This window comes from Thermobia domestica, chromosome 15 (genome assembly GCF_964235325.1).
Source record: "Thermobia domestica chromosome 15, izTheDome1.hap1.1, whole genome shotgun sequence".
Lineage (NCBI taxonomy): Eukaryota > Metazoa > Arthropoda > Insecta > Zygentoma > Lepismatidae > Thermobia > Thermobia domestica.
Window position 1 is genome coordinate 191,089,397 of NC_137468.1, and position 24,837 is coordinate 191,114,233.

Sequence of the window (24,837 nt, forward strand, 5' to 3'; positions counted from 1 at the left end):
CTAAGTACCTAAAACATGAGATTACAGGTCCAAAAAAAGCCTCATTTAAATAACATAGGGAAATTCTTCATCCAATCTTTAGACCCCCTAAAAATTGAAAATATTCACTTTTGGCAATTTTCCTGTGGGTTTGTCCCAGAAAGCTACAATCATGTCAAATTTAAACATTGTAGTCCTATAGGACTCAATAATGTGGAGGTGTAAAAGGTGTGCCATATAAATAACATGGGAAAGATTTTTCAGTTCACTATAAAACCACTCCAAAGCTGTTTTTTTATTTTTAATTATTTACTTAGGTAGTACTAACGAAAACGTACAAGCATACCGAATTTCAAGTTGTTATTCAAATTCTGAGTATCTAAAACATTAGATTATAAGTCCAAAAAAAGGCCCATTTAAATAACATAGGCAAATTCTTCATCCAATCTTTAGACCCCCTAAAAATTAAAAATATTCACTTTTGGCAATTTTTTTGCCGGTTAGTTCCGGAAAGCTACAATCATCCGGAAAGCTACGGGACCCTGGTTAGATCCGTGTGGACTTTGTGGTGGACAAACACCGTGCTCGTGTTTTTTCTTGGGGTTCTCCCGTTTCCTTCCACTTTCTTCATTCCATCATTTCATTCATCTCTCATCATTGCCGTCTTCTTTAGCCTAACCGGCATAAACGTGGAACGTAAAACTTAAAGATTTCATTTCATTTCAATTTTTTTCAAGAAGTGCAAAGACCCATGACGTAGTTTAAATGCCAAGTTTAAAGTGCAAGTAGGCCCTACAATGATAAAGAAAGAAAACAAAACAAACAACTTCAGAACATTTGCTACATTAGATAAATTATTTCCACACAAAATATTCTTATTTAAGAACATGTATTAAATCTGGCATTTAGCTGAATATAATGTTTTGTTCAAACCCAATTCAATCTAACGTGTTCAAATTCAGAAAATTCAGACTTGTGAAAATGCAGAACCACGATATTCCGTTATCCACAGGTATGCATATTCTGTCTTCTTCCTAGACTGTGTAAAGAAGCTTACATACGGTCAATACTACAGTAAGAAAAATACAATTTTTATTGGTGGAATAGCCATTCGTATCTTTATATTGTTTGAATAGCAGATACTGACTATCTCGATGAAAGACAAGGAGCATTCCCTTCGTAAGAGGCAGATAAAATATCCTTATCAAAGGCTGACTAACCAAAGCATGGACGATAGAACTTAGTAGCAACGAAGAGTCCATTTAAATAAGTTGTTGGTGATTTACTTATTTTCAAGAAATGAAGGACCCCGAAGAGAAGACGCCACTTTTGTTGGAGCACAAGTTGGAACCGTATTATGGGCCAAATGAAAAGAAGAAACATGATGGGTATGTATATTATGTACAAGTCCATGTTTAAACATTGTGTAATATAACAAAATATTCTCGCTACGTAATTCTTTGTTATGAGGTTTGCTCAGCTACAGAAATATTTTGACATTTATGTAGTATCAATATTCTTTCGTACAAGATGGGGCCGCGGTGGCTCATTGGTAGAGCGTTCACCTCTGGTGTTTGAGGTCCGGGGTTCGATCCCAGCCCCCGCCAAGTGAACTTTGTGGTGGACAAATACCGCGTGAGTGGGTTTCCTCGAGGTTCTCCCGTTTCCTCCCACTTTCTTCATTCCACCATTTCATTCATTACTCATCATCACCGTCTCCTTTAGCCTAACCGGCATAATCGTAGGACGTAAAACTCGAAGATTTCATTTCATTTTCATTTTCTTTCCTACAAGACGAGAAATTTCATTTTTTAAAATACTTCCTAATTCCTAAATTCTTCTTTTTCCATTCCCATCACTGAGTTTACTACACGTTCACACTTAGTGTCGCCCACGAGATAACAATCGAGACGAGAACTATATTTCCAACGAACTTAAAAAGTTGTTTACTGAATTCTCTCTCTATATGAGTATATATATATATGTGTGTGTGTGTGTGTGTGTATGTATGTGTGTTTCAATTTTGAGCCCTCCATGTGATAGAGCACCAAAAACTATTTGAAAAAAGTGATGGGATTTTTCGCGTCACTCTTACCGTTCCCGAGATATTCGCCAAAAAAAAAAAAAAAAAAAAGCTCCGATTTCGAAGCCGTATCTCGGGAACCGTAATTCATACACAGGGCCGTATTAAGGGAGGGACTTAGGTGCGGACTATAGCCCCTGGCCTCCAAGTGGAAGGGGGTCCCCATTCTGATCAAAATATGAGTTCCTTCGTGGCTAAGCGGTTAGCGTACGCGCCTCTGGCGTGGGAGTCATGGAATCGATTCCCGGCGGGAGTTCATGTGGTTCGGATTCCACGTTAATCAGTAGATCCACGTCTCATATAGCCTCGCTGCTGAACGGGACGTTAAACTTAAAACCAACTCAACTTTGATCAAAATATCAACCGGACGTCCAAAAAAAAAAAAAAAAAAATCTTACAAGATACAATCATCATCATCATAAGGTAAAATATGACCAAAAATATTAAACATATTCCCTTAATTTTCCTAGTGTACTTCCACAGAAATGTATTAGGCAAAGTCAGCAAGGCCCACATGTTTTTTGAAGCCCCGGGCCTCCAGATGAGGTAATCCTGCCCTGGTCATAGAGAGAGATGATTCTTTGCAAATTTTTCAATTTTAAGACCTCCATATTGAGCATGTCTTCGTAAAGCAACACACCGCAGAACGTTTTAACAGAATTCTTAAACAAAACATGTGGGAAAAGTTTAGTACTCAAGGGAATTATAAATTAATATATATATTACAAGAATTGTTAATGACTCTAATAATAAAGTACATAGAACAATTGGTATAAAAACTGTAGATCTTAATAAGAAAAAAAATAATAATTCTTTATAAGCACGTTCTGACAATGCTCTTGGAGCATTCTCAACAGGTCAAATTTGAGATGAGGCGAGGAGCACTGCAATTCTCGTCTCGCTTTTCAAGAATTTTCCCGTCTCGTTTGTAACACTAAGTGTGAGCTTAAAGTAAAACCAATGAAAGGAATGGCGGATAAATCAGGAACAAGGAACCATTTAAAAATATATATATATCGCTGAAAAAGAAAGTTTCGAAAGGTACTCATCAAATTCTTCTTCTTCTTCTTCTTCTTCTTCTTCTTCTTCTTCTTCTTCTTATTATTATTATTATTATTATTATTATTATTATTATTATTATTATTATTATTGCTGTATCTCGGTTTAAACGTGTTTCAGCTAAATAATCTGACAGCCGTCTGTGGCAAGTATAGATTATTTGAAAAGTTCTTCTCCCAAAAACTTCCTGACCATATGACCATGGGCGGCGATTAGGGGGGGCAAGAGGGGGCAGTTGCCCCCCACTTTTTTGAAGTGACCACTTAACTGTTTTAAATTATATCATCTATTTTTCGGTGATAGGCTAGAATTTTCATTATTCGATTTAAAAAAGTACCAAAAAAGCTTTTTACTTGTTTTTTTTTTTCCTCAAGCCTGGAGGCATTGTAGAATATGTTACATATGCTTTCACGCCTTTCTGCGTCGAGACGTAGTGTGATGACGTCATAACTAAAAAAATATTTTTATGACTTTTTTATTACTTTTTGCAGGGTTTACTTTTGTATTTAGAAGATTGAAATTTTGCATACACATTCAGTGCACCCCTTAATATTTTCCAGATTATTTTCAGATTTCTGCGATAAAACAGTGGGGTCCAGAGGGACAAAAAGGTAAAAAAAAAAAAGGATATATTTTTAACAAATCCCTTTTTTCCCGATTTTCCCTCCTCAGATACATGATCGAGGCATGTCAATAGTACCGTTTGGAAGGCTGTTCTCTTCTAAAATGAATGATGTACGAACCATGATCCTAGTATAAATAGGGATGTCTCAGGGAATTTTTACCTGAGATCCTTTTTTATACGGGATTCGGGATTATTGTAGAAACATTATTTTTGGCGTGTTTACTTTCGCACCTAGAAGATTTAAATTTTGCACACACATTTAGTAAACCCCTTAGTATTTTTCAGATCTCTGCGTTAAAACAGGGGGTACAGAGGGGCAAAAAGTACAAAGAAGGAATATGTTTAAACAAATAATCCATTTTTTCATGATTTTCCCACGTCAGGTGCGTAATGGAGACACGTGAGTGGTACCGTTTGAAAGTATGTTCTATTCTGAAGGGAATGATGTACGAACAATGATCATAGTATAAATAGGGATGTCTTAGGAAAATTTTATATTACATAAGGTCATCTGGGGCATTGTGGGAATCTTCTTAGCTCATTGGTAAACATTTTCCCGCACTTAGTTTTCAACATAGAAGCTTGAATTTTTTATACACATTTAGTACACCCCTTCGTATCTTTCAGTTGATTTTGAGATCTGTGCGTTAACAAAAGGGGTCCAGAGGGAATCAAAGTATGAAAAAATCAGAAAGAATCCAGATTTCTCTCAAAATTTCCCGCCTTAGGGACATGATAGGAAAACGTAAATGGAACCGTTTGAAAGGTTGTTCTATTCTGAAGAGAATGAGGTACTAACCATGATCCTAGGATAAAAAGGGATGATGCTGTAGCTGATTGACTGAAATTCAATAATTTACCTTTAAAAAGCCATAATTTAAAATGGTTAATGTGCATAGTTGCATTTGGAAATGTAAAGTTTTTGCATATATTACTGGTTTATAGAAAAAATGGTGCCATATAATATTTGTCGTTGCGTAAGAGTGTATTGGTTATTTGTCTTCCCGTGGAGTTAAGACAGCTACAGGAATTGCGTTTTAATTGCAATTCAAAGGAATTAATATTACAATTGCGTCGTAGCATATGCTTGTAGTATTTACTGTCTTTCATTTTCTAAGAGTAATAACATACATTTAATGGCAAGTATGGAATTAAAAATGTAAGTTGTTCATTAATCCTCAGTTTCAATATAACTTCTACAAAACAAGCCTCATTGTTCATTAGTATGATTAATAATATCCTTTCTATTTATTTGTTGTACAAATATATTATTAAATAATCTGATCACACAATTTTCCAGACAGAATTTTAAGATGTTCATGAGCAAGGAATCATGGGCAATTAAGTAAATTACTCTTGTCAATTTACTTAATTAAATATGAAACACGATATACGGTATTTTAACTTAAAAAATATAGTATCCTATTAGTTATACAACCTTTCGTCAAAAAAGTGTTAGAAACAACCAGGAATACTAACATTGATATACACATATTCAGATCATATCTTGCCCCCCCCCCCCACTTTTAAGGTCCAACCGCCGCCACTGCATATGACAGTTGTTTAGCATTACTGATCTTTGTAGGTTTCTTAGAAGATGTTTTGCGTTTTTCTGCTCAAGTTTCGTCATAGTACGTTTAGGGACAATTGCAGTAACTGAGATAATGATTGGTCTTACTTTAACTTTCTGACATTTCCATAGCTTCTTGATTTCGTCTGCCAGCTCATTTTATTTGCTTATTTTTCTACTGAATGTTGTATGTACTGTATGTTATGAGTGAGTGGTAGTGTTACATCTATCGAATACGCGACAAAACGTACTAGCGACAAAACGTACCACCGACAAAACGTACCACTTACCCTGAGGGATGCTTGTGAAGGGTTTTCTAAAAGCACTTTAAATAATGACAAGCGACAAAACGTACCACTTGCCTGGAGGGCTACTTGCAAAGAGTCTTCCAATCATCCATGAAATAATGTCAGGCGACAAAACGTACCACTTGATAGGACGGTATATAAATATATATATATATATATATATATATCGGCCAAAATAAGGTTAAAAGTTGAACAGATTGGTGGTGAGAAAAGTACCAATGCAAGACCAAAACTAAGACTAAGGCTAAGACTAAGACCATGCCTGCAAGATTCTCGCAACACCAAGACCATACCTGCAAGATTCTCGCCAGACCAAGACCAGCAAGAATCTTGCATATGCAATATTTGAATATTTGCTGATTTCCATCACACTTTATCCAGGCTTTGGACCAGGGACGGATAGGTATTATTAGAGGGGCGCGGGCGCTTTCTCCCACAAGGGCCACCAGCATCTCAATGTCACAAATCAAGCTGCACAGTTTTTTTCTACAGTAAGTCAATAGTATTAACAATTGACAATTAAAACCTGATATTCTTTCATCAGTATATTATTCTGAATTGTTCAAAATATTATATGAAGTTCAAGGAGAACGTATACTATATTACAAAATTAGCAGATGTTTTAGTGTACTAGTTTTTGATGCTACTGTATCTATCAGTTTTTGCATTCGAAATATTTTTTAATAAATCTTTTTCAATAGACATCAACAAAATGTTTTCAAATGTTCCTGAGACATGGTACTCGTTAGCCTATTTTTAATGTATTTCAGTTTATTTCAGTTTTGAAAAATTTCTTTCACATGTTACCTGAGTTACGGGCAAAGTCAATAAAAATTTGTATGCTGGAAACCTGGATAAATATTATATTACTGCAAAATTTACAATTCTTCAAAATTAAAAAGCAGCACATTGGACAATTTTGCAACACGTTTTGCATTCACTTTCCTTGTAAACAAATGTATTTTCTCCTAATTCTGAATCACTTGCACCATCAGCACAGTCATTTTTTCTCGGTTGTGCTCGTCACCAAGACTGACTTTCAAGGATATCCACGTCCTTCAAAAGTCCAAGAGAATACATTTATAGTATCCTTGGAAACTTCTTTACTGAAATTTTTCAGAAAATATGTAAGTTTATCGAAAGGCACGTCTGGAAGTTCTGTTACTTGGTTGAAGTGTCTAGGGTCCAAATAATCCATAAAGTACATTGCTTCTTGAATCTTGAAGAAATACTCGAAACTACCATGTCTAATATTGTGTTGAATGCGTCGATGCAGTACCTGGTCATTGGATAGAAGCAGCTTCATCTTCATATTCACAGGAAAATCTTTGTCCATCTCTGAAGGCGAATTGTCGACAGGTCAATAGAAAAAAAAAGAAAGAAAAAAAAGAAATCAGGTTCTAAGTCTTCAAATTTGTTATTGGCCCATTCTGCAAAGCTTAATGCTGCATTCTTAACGGATTCAAAATCATCTCTCTATCTTTCACTTGGAACAGAGTAGTCTGCACCATCCGATAGGACTACACTAGCAGCACCTTCTATTTGGAGATAGTTTGACAGAGAGGTCGTCACTTGAAATATCTTAAGGAACATTTGTGCTGTCCGAATTGTTTTGAACTTGAGAGATCTTTTATATATCCTTTCGCTTTACACCTAGCTTTTGGTTTGATATTTTCTGTAGAAGCAATTTTCTTAATTATTATGGTCAACTCTATATACAAAGCACTTTCTGGGTTCGAAAATCGACCAAACTTTTTCTGAAAAACAATGTGTTTTCTACCATGTTATTTCCGGAATAACTGTAAGACGCCTTTGTTAACATTTGATCTTCCAAATGTCCATTCGCTGATAAGACTCACGCATAAATATCGCCCAGTCATTCAGCAGAACAATGACACAGAATCAATGCATTTTTTTTTTTTTTTGTCAGATCATATATGACATGATTGAGTATATGAGCGTAACACCACACGTGTAACTGAGTTTCTTAGTGGTTAAGCGGTTAGCGTATGCGCCTTTGTCGTGAGAGACCTGGGTTCGATTCCTGGCGGGAGCTCATGCGCTTCGGATTTCCCGTAAATCAGTATGTCCCGTCTCATATAGCCTTGCTGCTAAAAGGACCGTTAAACTGAAAATCAACTGAATCACACGTATAACTGATCATAGGTGAATTGAAAAAATCCGAATATTGTCCTTGCATGTTACTTGAGCCCTCGGTTGAACTTCAAATACACTTCTTAATATCAAGGTTCAACTTCTGCAGAATTTCCAGCAGTAAACCGCAAGGACACTGGCCTGTGGTAGATATGCATTTTACAATGACAACAATACTTTGTTTAACAACCATTTTAACAACATACCGTAAAACAACAGAGCACTGGCCTGAAACTACTATATCTTGAGTAGTGTCTAATAGAACAGAAAATATTGAAGCTTGAGAGACTTCTTTCGAAATATCTTCTTGTGTTGATAGCATTCAAAACATAATTCACCGTATTTAGTAAAAGTTATGCGACCACTATTCTGCTTACTTCCTCGTATATGACTTTTCTCGGTGACCTTATCTAAATTACTTTCAAGCGGAAGATCAAATTTGCTTAAGAAAGGAATAATATCCAAAAAGTTTTCAAGATCTATAGCCGTGTCTTTCAGTTTATAGGCTGCTACATTTCCTCTGTAAATGAGCCCTCTTTTACCAATGAGTTTCTGCACGTTGCCAACTCGATACATTACCTGTCTGTTCTTCTCAACCTTATACTGCCGTTGTTTTACCTGTTCATGAGGAAGTAGTTTCTGAACATAATGTTCTCTTTTGTTAGATATGTAAGCACCCACATTGGTCTAATGTATTTTGGAAGACTCGTGTTTTCTTACTCGCTGATAAACGTTGAGTTGAGTTGATTTTAGTTTAGCGTCCCTTTCAGCAGCGAGGCTATATGAGACGTGGACCTACTGATTAACGTGGAATCCGAACCACATGAGCTCCCGCCAGGAATCGAAACGGGGTCTCCCACGCCAAAGGGGCGTACGCTAACTGCTTAGCCACGAGGGAGCTCCGCTGATAAACGTGTTACGTTTGTCACGTACAGAACCTTTAAGAGAAGTTTGTTCGATCTGGAGAATAATCTGTGAACACGCTAAAAAAAAAAAAGCTTGAAGTGGTACGTTTTGTCGCGTATTAAATATCCGATATGTTTTAATTAGTCCAAGACAGGTTGTAATTTATATAAGTGGTACGTTTTGTCGTGGAATAAATATCAGAAATGCTTTAATTAATTCATGACAGGTTGTCATTTATGACAGGTCGTCAAAAGTGGTACGTTTTGTCGCGAAAATTCAAGTGGTACGTTTTGTCGCTGGTACGTTTTGTCGGGACACCTGACACCACATCTATCAGGGTTACTTCTTGTCCATTTTATTGATAGTAGTAATGTCAGATCTGTTTGCAGGACCGTTACATCTCTTCATATTTTTTCATCCCAGTAGAATTTGTATTTACCATTTTCAAGTACTGGACTTGGCTGGCATTTGTAATATGGCTTTGTATCGTGATTAGTTCCATGTTATGTGCAAAAGCCGGTGGCATTTTTGCCGATCCCAAACGTTTCAGCATTCTTGCCAATTTGATGTCGAGAACATAATCCAAACAACCCCTGCGGGGCTTCTAACCCGTTCCTACTACTACTACTACATTAGATGTGAATCTATGTAGTACAAGGGCAAACGTACTACTACTACTACTACATTTGCTGTGGATCTATATAGTACAAGGGCAAACTTATTTTAATGAAAGAAGTTTAATGAAAATTTTAAAACAATGATCGTTAAATCACTTTTTGAATATTATTTTTAATCTTATTTTAACGAAAGAAGTGTTATAAACATTTTTAAAAGTAGTAAAAAAAAACTGTCCGTAGGCAGGATTCGAACCCTCGCCAAAAACATTTTCATTACTAGCATGTTACGCTAGACCACTTGGCTACCAGAGCCGACAACAATTCTCCTTTACTTTGTACTATATATAGATCATGTCTTGTGATATCGCATCTGTATCGACCAATCAGATCAGAGGATATGCTGAAACGTTTGGGATCCGCAAATATGCAAGCCGGTGCATGCATTTTGCAACATTGTTGAGTCTTTTAAAATAGTCTTTGGGAGCCATTATACCACATGAGACTGTGATGTGTTCAATTGTTTCTGATGTATCTCCGGATTTTCTGCATTTTTCAATCGGTATTTCTTGTTTCAATATTGTCTCACGGTTATGCCACAGTGTAGGCTAAAGCAGAGGATGATGAGAAATGAATAAAATGATGGAATGAACAGATACCACTAGTCTAGGACTGACAGAAGTAATAATTAAACAGATAAAGGAAATTAATACTCCTATCGAAGACATAAGGGGTCAAGGATATGACAATGTTTCCAATATGAAAGGCAAACATTCAGGTATTCAGAAGAGAATTTTAGAAATAAATTCCCGAGTCCTCTATGTTCTTTGCAATAGTCATTCACTAAACCTTGTCGTGATGCAGCCACAGCATTTCAGTACGCCGTTCCATTTTTTTTGTATAGCTAAAAAACTTAGTATATATATATATATATGTATATTGCATCGATTCAACATTGGGCCATACTAAAGGAACATATTAGCAGTCTCACTTTAAAACCATTAAGCACCACAAGGTGCAAGAGCCGAATTGATGCTCTGACTCCATTCAAATACGAGTCCCTCGTATCAAACAAGGAAAGTTTATGATGCCTTACACGGCAATAGAACAGATAGAATGGTCGCCCTCGATGCTCTGTGTATGGCAAACCAGCTGCATAACTTTCCTTTCCTTTACTTACTAGTTATTTGGTATGATTTTTTATTCCACGTAAACATAGGAAGTAAAAGTCTCCAAAGCATTCATTCTCATGTGTTGGATGCAGTTGGGGTCTCTTGACAATATATCTGAATACTTTGAGAGGAGCAGAAATGATGCCAAGTTTCAATCTTACGTAGTTGATATGATGGAGTTGTCATCAGCATTAGACATGGATGACCCACGCATAGGAAATACAGTGCAAGCTCGAAGTCGAAAGGAAAAGAGACGATTTCAGTACGAGGTAGAGGATGAAGCTATTGAAGATCCACAAACAAGATACAAGAGCGATTTTTATTACAAAGTTCTAGACGTGATTCTGTGATTTTGTTAGGTTTAAGAGAAAAGTTTGAGCAACTTCAACATCGTATCGAGTATTTCGATTTTCATTACGATATAAGTAATCTTAAAGATATGTCACCTGAACTTTTGTCTGAAAAGTTACTGAACTTGCCAGCACTTTAACACACGAAGAATCGAAAGATATTAACCCCAGTGATTTGAAAGACGAACTGAAAAGTTTATCCGCTATAGTTAAGCGTAAAAGTTCAACAAAAGAAACTTTGAAATTAATTAAGTAACATGACTTTACTCCCAATGTTAGTGTTGCACTTAAGATTTTGTTAACCTTACCGGTAACCGTGGCAAGTGGAGAAAGATTTTCCAAACTCAAGCTTATTAAAAACTATCTACGTCTTCCATGTCTGAAACACGCTTAAGTGGTCTAGTGATAATATCAATACAACACGAATTGGCTGAAACATTGGACTACGCGAATCTTATAAAGAAATTTGCTCATATTAAAGCAAGAAAAGTTTCTTTCAATTAAGGTATGTTAAATTCATGTATCACTATTGTGTTCTATCACTATAAGGCTTAGGCTTATCACTTAGTTTTGCCGTAATTCACTATTATTTTCATGCTCCATACTCTAGTAGAAACACCTTTGGCGTGGGGGACCCGGGGTCGATTCCCGGCGGGAGCTCACGTGGTTCGGATTCCACGTTAATCAGTAGGTCAACGTCTCATATAGCCTCGCTGAAGAAAGGGACGCTAAACTAAAAATCAACGCAATCAATCAACTCTATTGGAAACACCTTTTGATATAAAATAAACTTAAAAATTAAAATTCTGTCGTGACTAGAGATGTGGGTCGGGTAAATACCCAGTGGGTAGGTAAATAAAAAATGGGTATTTACCCGGGTATTTACCCCTTTTGTATTTACCTACCCAAAAAGTGGGTATTTTACAAAAGTTCAATTATTATGAAGTTTTAAGAATTGTTAACCATACCGGTGACGTTTTTCTGTTTTTGGGGTCTCTCGAGCGTAATGTCTCATTCATTCACTATAAATATGCAAAATAATAACCAATTTACCCAGTTCAGGTGCGGTGCGGGTTTACAGGCAATTGTAACCATGGCGCACCAACGGTACAATTTTGGATATTATATGTTACTCTACGTTAAAGCGATATCTAAAATCTATTTTTTAAAATAATTTTTCTCGAAGAACTTCATAGGTAAAGAGGAAATCAAAATATTGAATCGAATGTTTTGAAATGGGGAAATGGTGGGGGTGAGTTGTTACATTTTTTCAGACGAAGCCCTCGTGTACACCTATATGTACATCAAAGTTTGATCAACGTCGAACAAGCCAATCTTGAGAAATAATTCACATCACATTTCCGATTTTACGTCATCGCTCACGAACAAATCAGATTGAGAATCAGAATCACGAGTTGAAACTTGAGGGATTAATGTCTCCTTTGGATACCTACATTAACATCCACTTGTCGTCTCAAGATTGATCTTGGGCTATTTTACTATACTTATCTAACTATTCCCTTTCTTCACAAAGCTGTGAACGGCTTTTAAACTTGGATTAGTTTCACACCAAGGCTTAAAAAATTAATAAATCGTAGTATGACTTCAAGTCTTAGATTGTCCAAGCATAGAAATAATATATAAACCCTCTGTTGAATCTTTGGGAGACAGACCCAGCTTTAAACGTAAAGTCTGCAATTCGCCACCAATTTTCAAGAACCCTATCAAGTTATTGTGTATTTTCATTTGAGAATATATGTTTTGAGACTCCTTCAATCCAAGAATGTTTCCTGAAACGTGCAATTTTGAAATTTTAAAATTCTTAGGAATATTTCACATAAAACAACTCAGACACCCGACACACAAATAAAAGATAAACGAAAGCTGGATCATGGATGTAAAGCATTACATCTCAGAGGCTATAACTGAAAGACGCCCAGAATAATCAAAATCTTTCCGAGTCGAACATTATAGACTTCAAGTTAATCATGAAAAAAGTGTGCCCTAGGTCTACTAGTTTCGAACATTAAAGGACATTTTAGAGTAGTTTTATCATCAAAGGAGAAAGTGAGTTCGATATACTTGATGTAGTCGCATTTGTTATATGAAAATATGCTGAAGTAAAAAACATTACATCAATTTCCATCAAATGTACAGGCTTTTCTTAACTTTTTATGGCTTCTTAGGTTCAACGTTACTATTTAGGAGTTTTGATAGAATCTTAATATTGATGTTTCTTAAAACAAATATCAACGTATGGAATGTTATCAAAGTCTTACGGAAGTGTTGAACGAAAGCATTACCACAGCGATCTTCGTTAGTGGGTTTCCTCTGTCACTTGATCACCCTTTGTGGATTGAATTTTTTAAAGAAAATTCGTCCTTCGTATGCTCTCCCATCAAGGTATCGGCTGGTTACGAGTTACTTGGGTGCTCTACACAGTGAAATGCAAGAGGGAATTAAAATGAAGTTAGAGGAATTCTCCAAATCTACACTTACAGTGTGACGGTTGGACTAACTTGAGAAATAAATCTATCACTTATTTCGTAATTTCAAAGTTTGAACCTGTTTTTGTTGATTTTGCGTTGTCGAAAGATGCACATTGCTTGTCTGAAGAGATTATGAATGTTTTGTAAACAATATAACATTAAAAAAAATAGTAATCATAGGAGACAACGCGTATAACATGAGAGTAGCTTTTATATTAGTAAAACAGAAGTATCCTAATATACAGTAGTATCTTTGGGTTGTCTTGCTCATCTCCATTTGCTTTGTTCTGACATTCTCGGATGTCCTTCGGTAAAAACATTACTGGGAAGTGTAACCGATGTTGTTAATACAAACATAGACATCACTTGCAAGCACTATTTACACAAACCTCAAGGGAGAAAACGGTTACAATTTCGTTAAAGCTGCTTGGAAAAACAAAGTGGGGAAGCCATTTACACTGCCTCCAAAGTTTGTTTGTTAATAAAACTATGCTTCAGACGCTCGCTGTGAGTGGGGAATTGTCGTCATTACTTTCAGAAATCAAGAAAAGAATTGTTGATTCTGTATTCTGGGTTTGTATTTTAAACCTTGCAGCCATTTTGAAACCTGTAGTGGATTTAATTAATTGCTTCGAATAAAATAAGCCTCAGATGCACTCAAAATTCCAGAGCCTTCATCAAACTCTGACAGAACAGTTACCATCGTCAATCCTTTCAAATACAGAAGAGCAATCAATAATGGAAAAATTTAAAGAATGAAGTGAATTCGGCTTGGGTCAAATTCATCTGGCTGCAGACCGCTGAAGAATTGCTTGATGAAGTAAACTTCGTTTGTGAAGTTGGAAAACAAATTGGGTTGAATTCTGTTTTACTGAGAGCACATTTGACTGACTGTAGGGACAAGGAAGGAATATGGGCAAGGAAGCTTTTGTGAGACGAAGTGGAACAAATGAGCTCACTACTTTGGTAGAGAGGGTTTCGAAGCATCACTGAATTAGCTGATGTCGCCATTCGAATCCTTAGTGCTCCTGTTACATCTGCTGCCACAGAAAGAACTCTCTCTACATTTAGTTGGACCATAGTAAAACAATAAATTGTTTATCATCGGAGAGGACAGGGAAACTAAGATATCTTTCATATAATTGGAAGCTTTTAAATAATAAATTACCTGAAGTTTCGCGGATGCAACACTCAGAACCAGGGTCTATAAGGAAGAAGTCACCAGCTGTTGGCATGGAACAGAACAAAACACCAGAGACATTGGAAGGAAAAAAATGAGTGACATAGAAGAAAATAAAGAAACGAATGATAGTGATGTTGATACTGAAGAATTATTCTGATATTACGGTTGATTCTGAGTAGAACAGTAAAATTTGTGATAGCTTTATTTATAATGCTCCGAATATGGTATGGGTTAATTACTGTTCTATACTGAATAATTTAAGTTATAAATATTATACCTTCACTTAGTTACTATACAACTTAACTTTTTTTTATCACATTAATATTTTAAATTCCAATAAATACTTTCACAAAGCATTATTGGTAGTGTTAAACTCCGTTTACTGAACACTTCTAAAACTAAGGAATTAGTTACTGTACAAAGTATCATTTCTTATTTTATGGATAATATTCTTTCAACAGCATATTTAGTAAATAATTTGATCGAACAATTTATTAAATTCAGTTACTTTGATTATTCTGCAACTTTCGTAATCATATAATTACTTCTACAGAATGGCAAATCTATATATATAAAAGAGAACGTACAAAATCCTTTGTCCGCTCATCACGCTAATACGGCTGAACCAATTTCTTTCATTTTTGGGGGGTTATTAGGATTTGGACCCTAGATGGTTTTTATCATATCACTTTAATTTTTAATTACCAGTGTCTTGAGATAATTGACCATTCAAGTGTCCATAACGTACAAATCCTTTGTTATTAGTTCATCATAGGTAAAAATAAACGTATTTATATGCAACCCGCATGACCGTGTCACTCGGCGGGTTAACATAAATGACAGGCGATATACAGCGGAAAATAGCTTGAATCTTCTGTTTAAAATTTTTTAATTGATTTGCTTATTTTTACAGACACTTTTACAATATGCCAGCACCGGGATGACCGCAGCGAAGCGGGGCGGGTTAACATAAATGACAGGCGATATAATGTTAAGATTTACTGCAATCTTCTATGGTTTTTATCATATCACTTGAAAGCGAAAAAGTAAAAATTATGTAAGTAACAAAGTTTATTGCGTTCCGGGGTGACCGCAGCGAAGCGGGGTGAACGCTGCTAGTTAGTAAATGTGCAATTTGTTTAGTTTCTAAATATTTTCTAGGTTATTACTTAACTAAAGCCGAGTTTCTTTACTTTGATATAACTATATCAACTTAGATGTTACAATATAGTTTCCTAATCAGATTTAATTTGTTAATTTAGTAAACCAGGAGTAAAATATAAAACTTATTGGTCCTTTTTTTTTTTTTGCATAATTAACAATTCAGTACATCTCATTGCCTATTAGATGAAATACCAAAAATAACATTATTTTGCATGAAGAAAGTAAGAAGCTGTATTTGGAATACCAGTTCAGTTTTTCTTTTAATTATTAAGAAAAGTTATTTTACATCAGTACTACACATTTTTTAAGGTAAATTTTAGAATCGTAGAATAGAAAAGTAATTATTAACAATTCATTTTTCACAATTAATGACTTTGGTAAACCTAAGAAAAAAGTGGTTGTTCATTTTAGTTAATCCCACTGTTACTTAAATAGTTTAGTTAGTGTGCTCATTGGTGATTTGAAAAACTGATGAAGGTATTGGAAGATAAAAGAAGATGTACCAGATTGAGAAAAATGGAGAAAGCAATTTCATCAAGCGCGAACCTAAGGAAGAACTTCAATTCCGTATCATTAATACCAGGAGCTGCTGACAGACAGAATACTTCATAATAGTATATGATTAGTTTGGTGGCAACTGACTTCACATTCTTTGGTCACCGTCATGTTCTGTCATAAATTTTATGCTTTCGTGTTGGTTTGGTCCACTATTGAATTCTATACCGTGCAACTGATTGGACGCCTCAGGGGCACATTAAGGTAAGAATTTACGGGGTATAGTGGACAATTATTTTCCGCCAAGGGTAATAGAAGGAAATTTAGTGTAAGTAGAAAGAAAATAGCGGAAGTAACTAGGAAATCCGTACTGTGTTACTTTATAAATATCAAATTCATTCTTTAATCGCAAGAAAAAATTATTAATTTAGTGGTTATTTAGTACTCTTGTTGCAGGTGATACAAATGACCATTATATTTTTCATTGATAACAATAAATTTTATTTATTGGTAATTGAAACATAAAATACCCACTAAAATACCCATTTTGGGTAAATACCCGGGTATTTACCAGGGGTATTTACCCATTGAAATAAATACCCAGGTATTTTACATCCCTAGTCGTGACTAAAGCATACTTCTTTTATTTTATTCTCTGTATATGCTGCTGTACATCACAGATATACAGCAAAATCGATCATACTGAATATTGTGACATGTATGGGGTCATTTAAATATTGCGTAAGCATTCGAGAGAGGTAGTTCAATTTTTTGTTTACTTTTCCATTCCATACATATTTTTAAACGGGGCATCCTACTTTTTCGTGACACTTGAACGTTTTCTGTCCAAATAAAGTTTGTGGATTAAAGGGGCGGCATGTGAAAGTACCACCCAGGGCGGCAAAACTGCTAGCGCCGGCCCTGCTCATGAGTAGGGCCTCCCAGATATCCTGGTTTACCCAGGTCAGTCCGAAATTTATGTCTGTCCCGCTCAAAATTGTTCAAACTCCAAATGTCCGGTTGTTCTCCACAACACACGTTAATACACATAATTAGTGGAATATTTTAAAGGCCCGCTTTTATTAGTCATCAATATCTAATTGATAGGAATAATCTACTGTGATTCTCCTCTGGTGAATGTTTATTATTATTTCGTTAATACTGATCAGGCGCGCACTTACAATTTTTTCTTGTTGGGAACGTAGCCACTGTGTCGCAATGGGATGTAAAAAATAATTAATTGTGGATTTGAAGTGCCCTGATGTAAGTTAAACAATCATGGAAAAAATAAGATTTTTTTGGAGATGGTCGAACGACACATACTTGATCACTTAGAATAGATTGACTCAGCAGTATACATGAAATCGAGAAAATCTTTACCATCATTATGAATGTTCTCGGAATATGTTCGCGAATTAGTTTTGCTTTTTGCTTTAGATATTGCGTTGTTAAATTCTGATCTATGTGATAGGAGTGTTCTCTGAAAACAACCCTTGGTATCTTTAACCTCTACTCAACAGAGTGATTAATAAAACAATAGAACAAGCAAGACTCATAACACTGAGCAATACTATTAGTGAATCTCATAAAGTATCAATGAACTTCCCAATCATTCTTACTCACACCCATGAAAGCTTCAAGGATAATGATATTGTTGATATTCTCGCAGATTAAGCTTGAGAAAAGATCACGTTTCAAGGTCAATCATGATAAAACTGATTGTGATCACTGATAAATCATAAGACCCAACAATTGACAATATTGAACAACACAAAACCAGGAATATTTCAACTCATCCTCTTAAGAGATATAGATTAAATGCGTATCTACAAAAGAATTGTTGTAGAAAATAGTATATTTTTAAAAGTTGGGTTTACCAAACACTTTTTTATTAGACAGTATATTTAATTTGTCTATCTGTCCGGGAGACATAAAATCTGAAGCACCACTTCATGGATCACCATCAATTTTGGGCAGGTGAAGCGTGCCAAAAAGGAATTGAATTCCTTGTTGGACGTTATTCGTCCATTCATCAGAAGATATGGACAATCAAAAAAGGACTAGCTCGGGAGAGTAATGCTTCCCGAAGTACGAACGAAATACACAGTTCTGATTGGTTGACGCTATCCATTTCTTGCCATGTAGCATTCAAATAGCAGAAATCAAACACTTACTGCTGTTGACCCTTGTGGCCGAGCGTGCTGGTAACGAATATCACTTTTGGCGTGTTCAAACCCGGCCAAGGAAAGTTTTAATTAAAACAAATCATAACACTTTTTTTATTAAAATAAGATGAAAATATTACTCAAAAAAGTGATTTACTTACTTTTGTGCAGATAAGTATTATTATTATTAGTAGTAGTAGTAGTAGGAGGAGGAGTAGGAGTAGGAACGGGTTAGAAGCCCCGCAGGGCTCGTTTTGTTCCACCTTGACCCGCATCATATAAATTTTCGTGAGCATGAGGGTCTACTTCCGGGAGCATTACTCCCGAGCGGTCGTATCAAAAATCAGTTCCTTATGTATTCCTATGAGAGTAATTATGGATATGCTATATTGATAGACTACTCGCAATGTTGTTTAGATTACCGAGTTAGCATAATGCTCAAGATGCAAACTACTGATCTGTCCGGGGAATATAATGCTAAAATGAAAGTAAATGAGTTTGTATTCGGCAAATTTAAAGACGTAAATATTTTTTTTATTTTTAAATATTTATTTGTCTTAAATTTATACTTAATTTTATTTTAGGTAGAATGCGACATTTAAGTACAGGATTGGTAAAATTTAGATTTTTTAGGAATTTGGTGCACCATAAAACAAACCAAACTTCTTCATATGGTGTATGCTATAATACTGCCACTTATTTATTGATAGAATATTTTTTATATAAATATTGCAATAGCAGGGCACTGAGAAAATTGCTCTCTTGGTGAGTAAGGACTAACATATCCTCAATTTATTGTCCTAACAAAGCAATATATGCTGCCAGTAAAATAGTTTACACTGATTGAGGTCGTGTCACCAATATTTCATGTCACCCCTTCCCCCCTATTACGAAATCCTGACTAAACGAACCAATATATGACGCCAGTAAAATAGTTTAGAATGATCGAGTCTCTGGTGTGATAACCACGTATTTCATGTTACGGATCCCCCATTACGAAATCCTGGCTACGTACCTGCAGGCCTACCGACCTACGTCTTTTGATCGTGACCTACGTCTTTTCCGTCGTGTTTCTTGATTTGACATTTCATCCGCTTCCTAGTCTTCTGGAGCCAGATTTGTACGAACACTGCATCATTGTTAGTGATTAGAGGGTTCTATGCTTCGTCCCTGCATGGATTTGTCTCAATTCTTTGGCCAATGACTTAATGGATTTCGTGCGGGTTATTTTATTTCCTAGTGCTTCCGTATAGACAATCCAGGCGCTAATGGCTGCTAAGTCGAGAACGTTGTACAAAGTGTGGACAGGCCAATGTCGGGACCCTACTTTTACGAAATACTTCCTAGTCATCTGGTGAATAGTATCAACCCCGTACTTTGTAGTGTTGCAGAAGGAAACACTTTCTGGAGTTTTCTTTTATGGGTCATGATCACAAATTCTAGACTTGTAGCGAGCCCGTCGAGAGGTTCTAATTTCATCAGTTCAGTGGCACCCGAAGAAAGTTTTCTAGAGGGCTTATCTCCATGGTTCCTAGTCTGGTATTACTGGTATTTAATATACGTGGTTTGCTATATTATGTATACATTTTCGTGAGACGGAGCCCCCCTGCCCTCCCCTTTGGGCGCCCATGCATAAGGTATGATACTTCTCACTTTGTTCAAAGTGCCGATTACGCTTCTTTTTCTTCTCCTGGAGTTTTTTTTTTAATTCAACTGTTTTCGCAGGTAAGGTATGTCCAATGTTGAAGAGAGGCTGTACTGGTTTCATAACAACATAATTTGGAAGCCGTTGGTTTTGTGATATCTGCTCATCCTTGCCCAAGTATGGAGATGCGTTTACCACATATTTCGAAATGAAAAATGAAATGAAATATTTGTTTTACGTCCCACTGTTATGCCGGTTAGGCTAAAGGAGATGGTGATGATGAGAGATGAGTGAAATGGTGAAGAGAAAGTAGGAGGAAACGGGAGAACTCCAAGAAAACCCACGAGCACGGTGTTTGTCCACTACAAAGTCAACACGGCGCGAGCTGGGATCGAAGCAGGGACCCCAGGCACTGGAGGTGAACGCTCTACCACTGAGCCACCGCGCCCCCAGCACATATTTCGAATTTACATCTACAAGCATAAAAAAAATCTCGCCATATTTGTCTGACTTCGATGACATGAATTGGGTGAAAGGACATCTAAGTTTACTGTGAAAAATTGTTTATCGATTGAAAAATTTCTCCTGGTTTGTAACACACGAGGTAATTACCTATACATCGGTTCCATGCGATAGAAAAAAGAGCATAACGATCACTTTTGAGGGGGTTAGACCGTTTCTCTTTGAAATCAAACTGAAGGAACCGCATTATGCTATAGAAACGGTTTCTCGTCATGGAGTATTTGGCAAATTCTAATCTCATTTCTCTTTCCAAAGAGAATGCACGTCAAAATCTTTGCATCTACTTTACTCCTCGAGCATAAAGAATGGAAATAAATGCAAGAAGTATATCCCTTGTCATGGATCAATTATCAGTTTCTAAGACACTATTATATAGCTTCAGCTTCACTGTAATGATGAATCTGATTCAAAACTGGTTTATTCAGAAACAGAAATCAAGCACTGGCAGGAATGTCGTTCACAATGCTTCTTCTGGCGTACCTATTTGGATCAGGTACTTCTCTCCAGCCGCGTAACAACATTCCGAATATAGGAGGGGGCAAGTCTTTTTGTTGCGCCCCTCTCTCAACAGCGCCCCCCCCCCCATCACAGCGCGTAATTTCCACTGATCTTTACAGTATTATCGTTATGTATTTTTTTCGTGTGTGTGGGAAAATAATTGTAATTTACGAAAACAGCTATACATTTGAAAAATTAAAATATTAGACTGACTTGAAGTAAAGACAGCTTCTTCACCCACCCAATGCATTCATTCAACACAAGAGTCGTACGTTAGTAAAACTAGTAGACCTCATTTGATTTGCGTCGGATACGTATGAAGTACAGTTTACTATTAATTAATCACTAAATAGTACATGATTGTTCCGTATACGTATGGCACTAAAGCCACATTCTCATTCTCCAGAACTCATAGGCTGAAGACATTATCACGACCACAATTTTTTTTTTCTAAAGTGATCAACAGATTGTCACAATACACCTACACGCATACTTTTCTTATTTTACTTTCACACCACATTAATCTTCAAATGTTTCAGTACATAGATTGAACTGCACTTTATATTGATATACCGGACTAGAGACGTGCTTTATTTTCATTAAAAGAAAAAAAAAACGGATTTAGGAAAGAAAACAGAAATTTTCGCTCTTTTGACACAACTAGGATCTCGTAAGTCCCACGTTGGTTGCCTACCATGATATCAAGTTCTTGAAATTTATACATCTTGAAATGTGTTGTTTGGGTTGCTTAAAGTCAAAGTGGCAAACAAGAAAAAAGTATCACCGCCGTTCCAGAAACACTATTGTTTCAGATACTCTTCAAATACCTAATATTAGAGCCGAAAAGGCTTCATAATTTTGTTCATATTTCGGAAGAAAATGTTTCACTAATAGCAGCAGCATAATATGATTTAGTTTAAGGAACTGGAGCAACAAAGCCTTTTAAGTTTTCTTCAGAATACAGTTTTTTTTTTCTTTAAGTTGGACTATGATGGGAAAAGAAAGCTGGAACATACTGTTGTTTCTTCACTAAATAAGAAATATTAAAATAAAAAAAAAAAAATCCCAAGCCAAAAAAGTACGAAAAAGATATTCTTGAAAAAAAAATTTTTTTCGAGACCTTATACCACTATTCAGAACAGTTATTGTTCCCATCTCTAACTTTTCATTAAAACTTTTTTTTGTGTGTGTGTGTGTGTGTGTGTGTCGTTAAACATTATTCTAAGAACTGTACAAACAATTCGTTCGAACTAGAAAACCCTATACATTAACCCTTTTGAGATTTCCACTTTTTAGGTAAATTTTAGACTTTCAGTCAAGTAGCTATTGCGTCGAGACTATTTATCGTAGAATCATGGTTCATACGAATTATTCGGAATGAAACAGTTTTTTCCTAATTTGTAAATTTTCCTAATATGTATCTAAGGCAATAAAACTCCTGTCCAAATTGGGAAAAATGGATTTTTTTTTAAAAAAAGTCCCCATTTTCTGAGAACTTCTTCCCTCCGGTATACAACATGGACATGCGAATATTACCAAAAAAAAAAAAAAAAACTTTGCTTCACTCCAAACAAAACGAGGTATGAACCATGATACAGGGGTAAATAGTCTTGGTGCTAAAATTCTTTTACTATTTTTTCCTAATATCTACTATTGCTATTCGGAGGCGCGTAGGCTCAGTGGTAGAGCGTTCACCTCCGGTGCTTGGGGTCCCTGGTTCGATCCCAGCTCGCGCCGTATGGATTTTGTGGTGGACAAACACCGTGCTCATGGGTTTTCTCGGGATTCTCCCGTTTCCTCCCACTTTCTTCATTCCACCATTTCACTCATCTCTCATCATCACCGTCTCCTTTAGCCTAACCGGCATAACTGTGGGACGTAAAACTTAAAGATTGTATTTCATTTTTTACTATTGTATTGTATTGTATTGTATTGTATTTATTTCGTCCTTTTTTCATACATTTAGCACTGTAATACAATGCATATGAAGCGGACACGTCATTTATATATGAATACAGAAGTAAAAGAAACAATAATAGTGAAAATTACATACACTAGGTTAGTAATTAAGCCTTACTTCTTACATCTTATTACACTATACATTTTACATGACATCATTGTTAAAAATAAACTTAGCAATTATTACTTGCAATGTATTTAGAAACCCTCCAACAAATATGTAATGCTAAAAGCAAGTAATGACATTGATTTACTGTATATCCTGTAACGTTTCTATTTACTTAGCAGTTCATGTATTCCTCTACCGAGTAAAAGCAATGTTGTAATAAATAGAGATGCAAGGGCTCGGAAAAAAACCGGCTTTTTTGGAAAAAAACTCGGTTTTTTCTGCTTTGCTTTTTTGCTTGGGAAATTTTGGGCTTTTTTCAAAATTCTGCTTTAAATCGATAAAGCAGACTTTGTTTCGCTTCTCTATAACACAGAAAGTCATTTAATTAGTGGTTGATGCCGATAATAATATAAAACCTCGAAAGTAAACCATGAATTTCGAAAAGATATTTTAAACAATTTTACTTCAACATTTTTACATTATGAATTCCAAAGGATTAACCAATGTATATAATAAACACATTTTAACCTCCTATATACAAAAGTAAGCAGAGTTGGCAAGAACCATGGTTGTTTCTGAAAATGCCAAAAACCCGTTTTGGGGGGGCAGTTTAAACAAGGCTTTTTTGGGGTTTAAACCAGGTTTTTTGATTTAGATATTTTGCTTTATGTATTTGTATTACATATTCACAGAAATAAGTTTGTTTCACCTTGGTGTTATTATTCAACAACGGGGTTATGCTGGAAGAGGTCCCATAAGCTTAAAGAAGTCCGGTTAGTAAATTTCTTAAATTGAGAAACTCCCGCCCTAGCCATCGGGAAAATCCCGTCATTCTTTTAAATGTAAAACAATAACGGGAAAATCCTGTAAAATTTAATTTGCATGTAAAATTTAAAGGTCAACGTATTATAATCAGTACGCTAAAACTGAGTGACACACAATCATAGTCAACGTCTTGCGAATAAAATCAGAAAAATAAACACACTGCTGAACAAGACTGCACTTATTTAATATAAAAACACATTTACACGTGACGTTTCGATCTTCTATCCAAGATCCTCATCAGACGTGAGTGTACGTCTGATGAGGATCTTGGATAGAAGATCGAAACGTCACGTGTAAATGTGTTTTTATATTAAATAAGTGCAGTCTTGTTCAGCAGTGTGTTTATTTTTCTAAAACTGAGGTATTAAATTACAAATTTAGTATGTAGGTATCATTGAAAGTCCAATCCAAGCTAATGTTGGAAGCTAAGTAGGCAATCGATAAATTTTACCAATTTTAATCAATATATTTAAGCAACCTTCGCTTCTTTATAAAACAACAGGCATGCAGAAATATATAATTTGGTTTCGTTTTGTATGTGTACTGGTTTGACATGTGAAACGTCACTATGAAGTTCACACGATTCGCATTTTTGTTCTTTTATTTTTTTAGTTTAAACCAGTTATTAAAAAAAAAAAAACAGCTGGTGTAAACGAGCCAACCCTAAGAGTAAAAACTTCTTTCAAAAAATACACAAATAACTAGCAAAATTGTATGTAGTATTTTTACTTCAAAATATTCCATACCCTCTTTTTGAAACAAAATAAAATTAAAATAAAACATAAGAGAAATACTTAGATTTGTATGATACAATTAAAGGCTGCACATGGTTCTGTATATTCTTGAAATTCTACAGTCAAGTTTTTTATAACCACCATCAAGGGCGCCCATCAGGGGGGTTAAGGAGGCGCTTGCCCCCCCTATAGGAAAATGTACTTCAGAATATTGAAAATCCCATAGGAT

General features: G+C 35.7%; 1 protein-coding gene across 1 annotated transcript in view; it reads left to right on the forward strand.

Annotated features, from left to right (window-relative positions):
- The first annotated feature begins 1,180 nt into the window (after positions 1-1,180).
- LOC145671424 (ATP-dependent translocase ABCB1-like) overlaps positions 1,181-24,837 on the forward strand; it is a 190,824-nt gene continuing 167,167 nt past the window's right edge. The window contains exon 1 of the mRNA XM_081740597.1: positions 1,181-1,367. Within this exon, the coding sequence (XP_081596723.1) occupies positions 1,279-1,367 (89 nt within the window). The 5' untranslated portion in view covers positions 1,181-1,278. The remainder of the gene's footprint in view (positions 1,368-24,837) is intronic.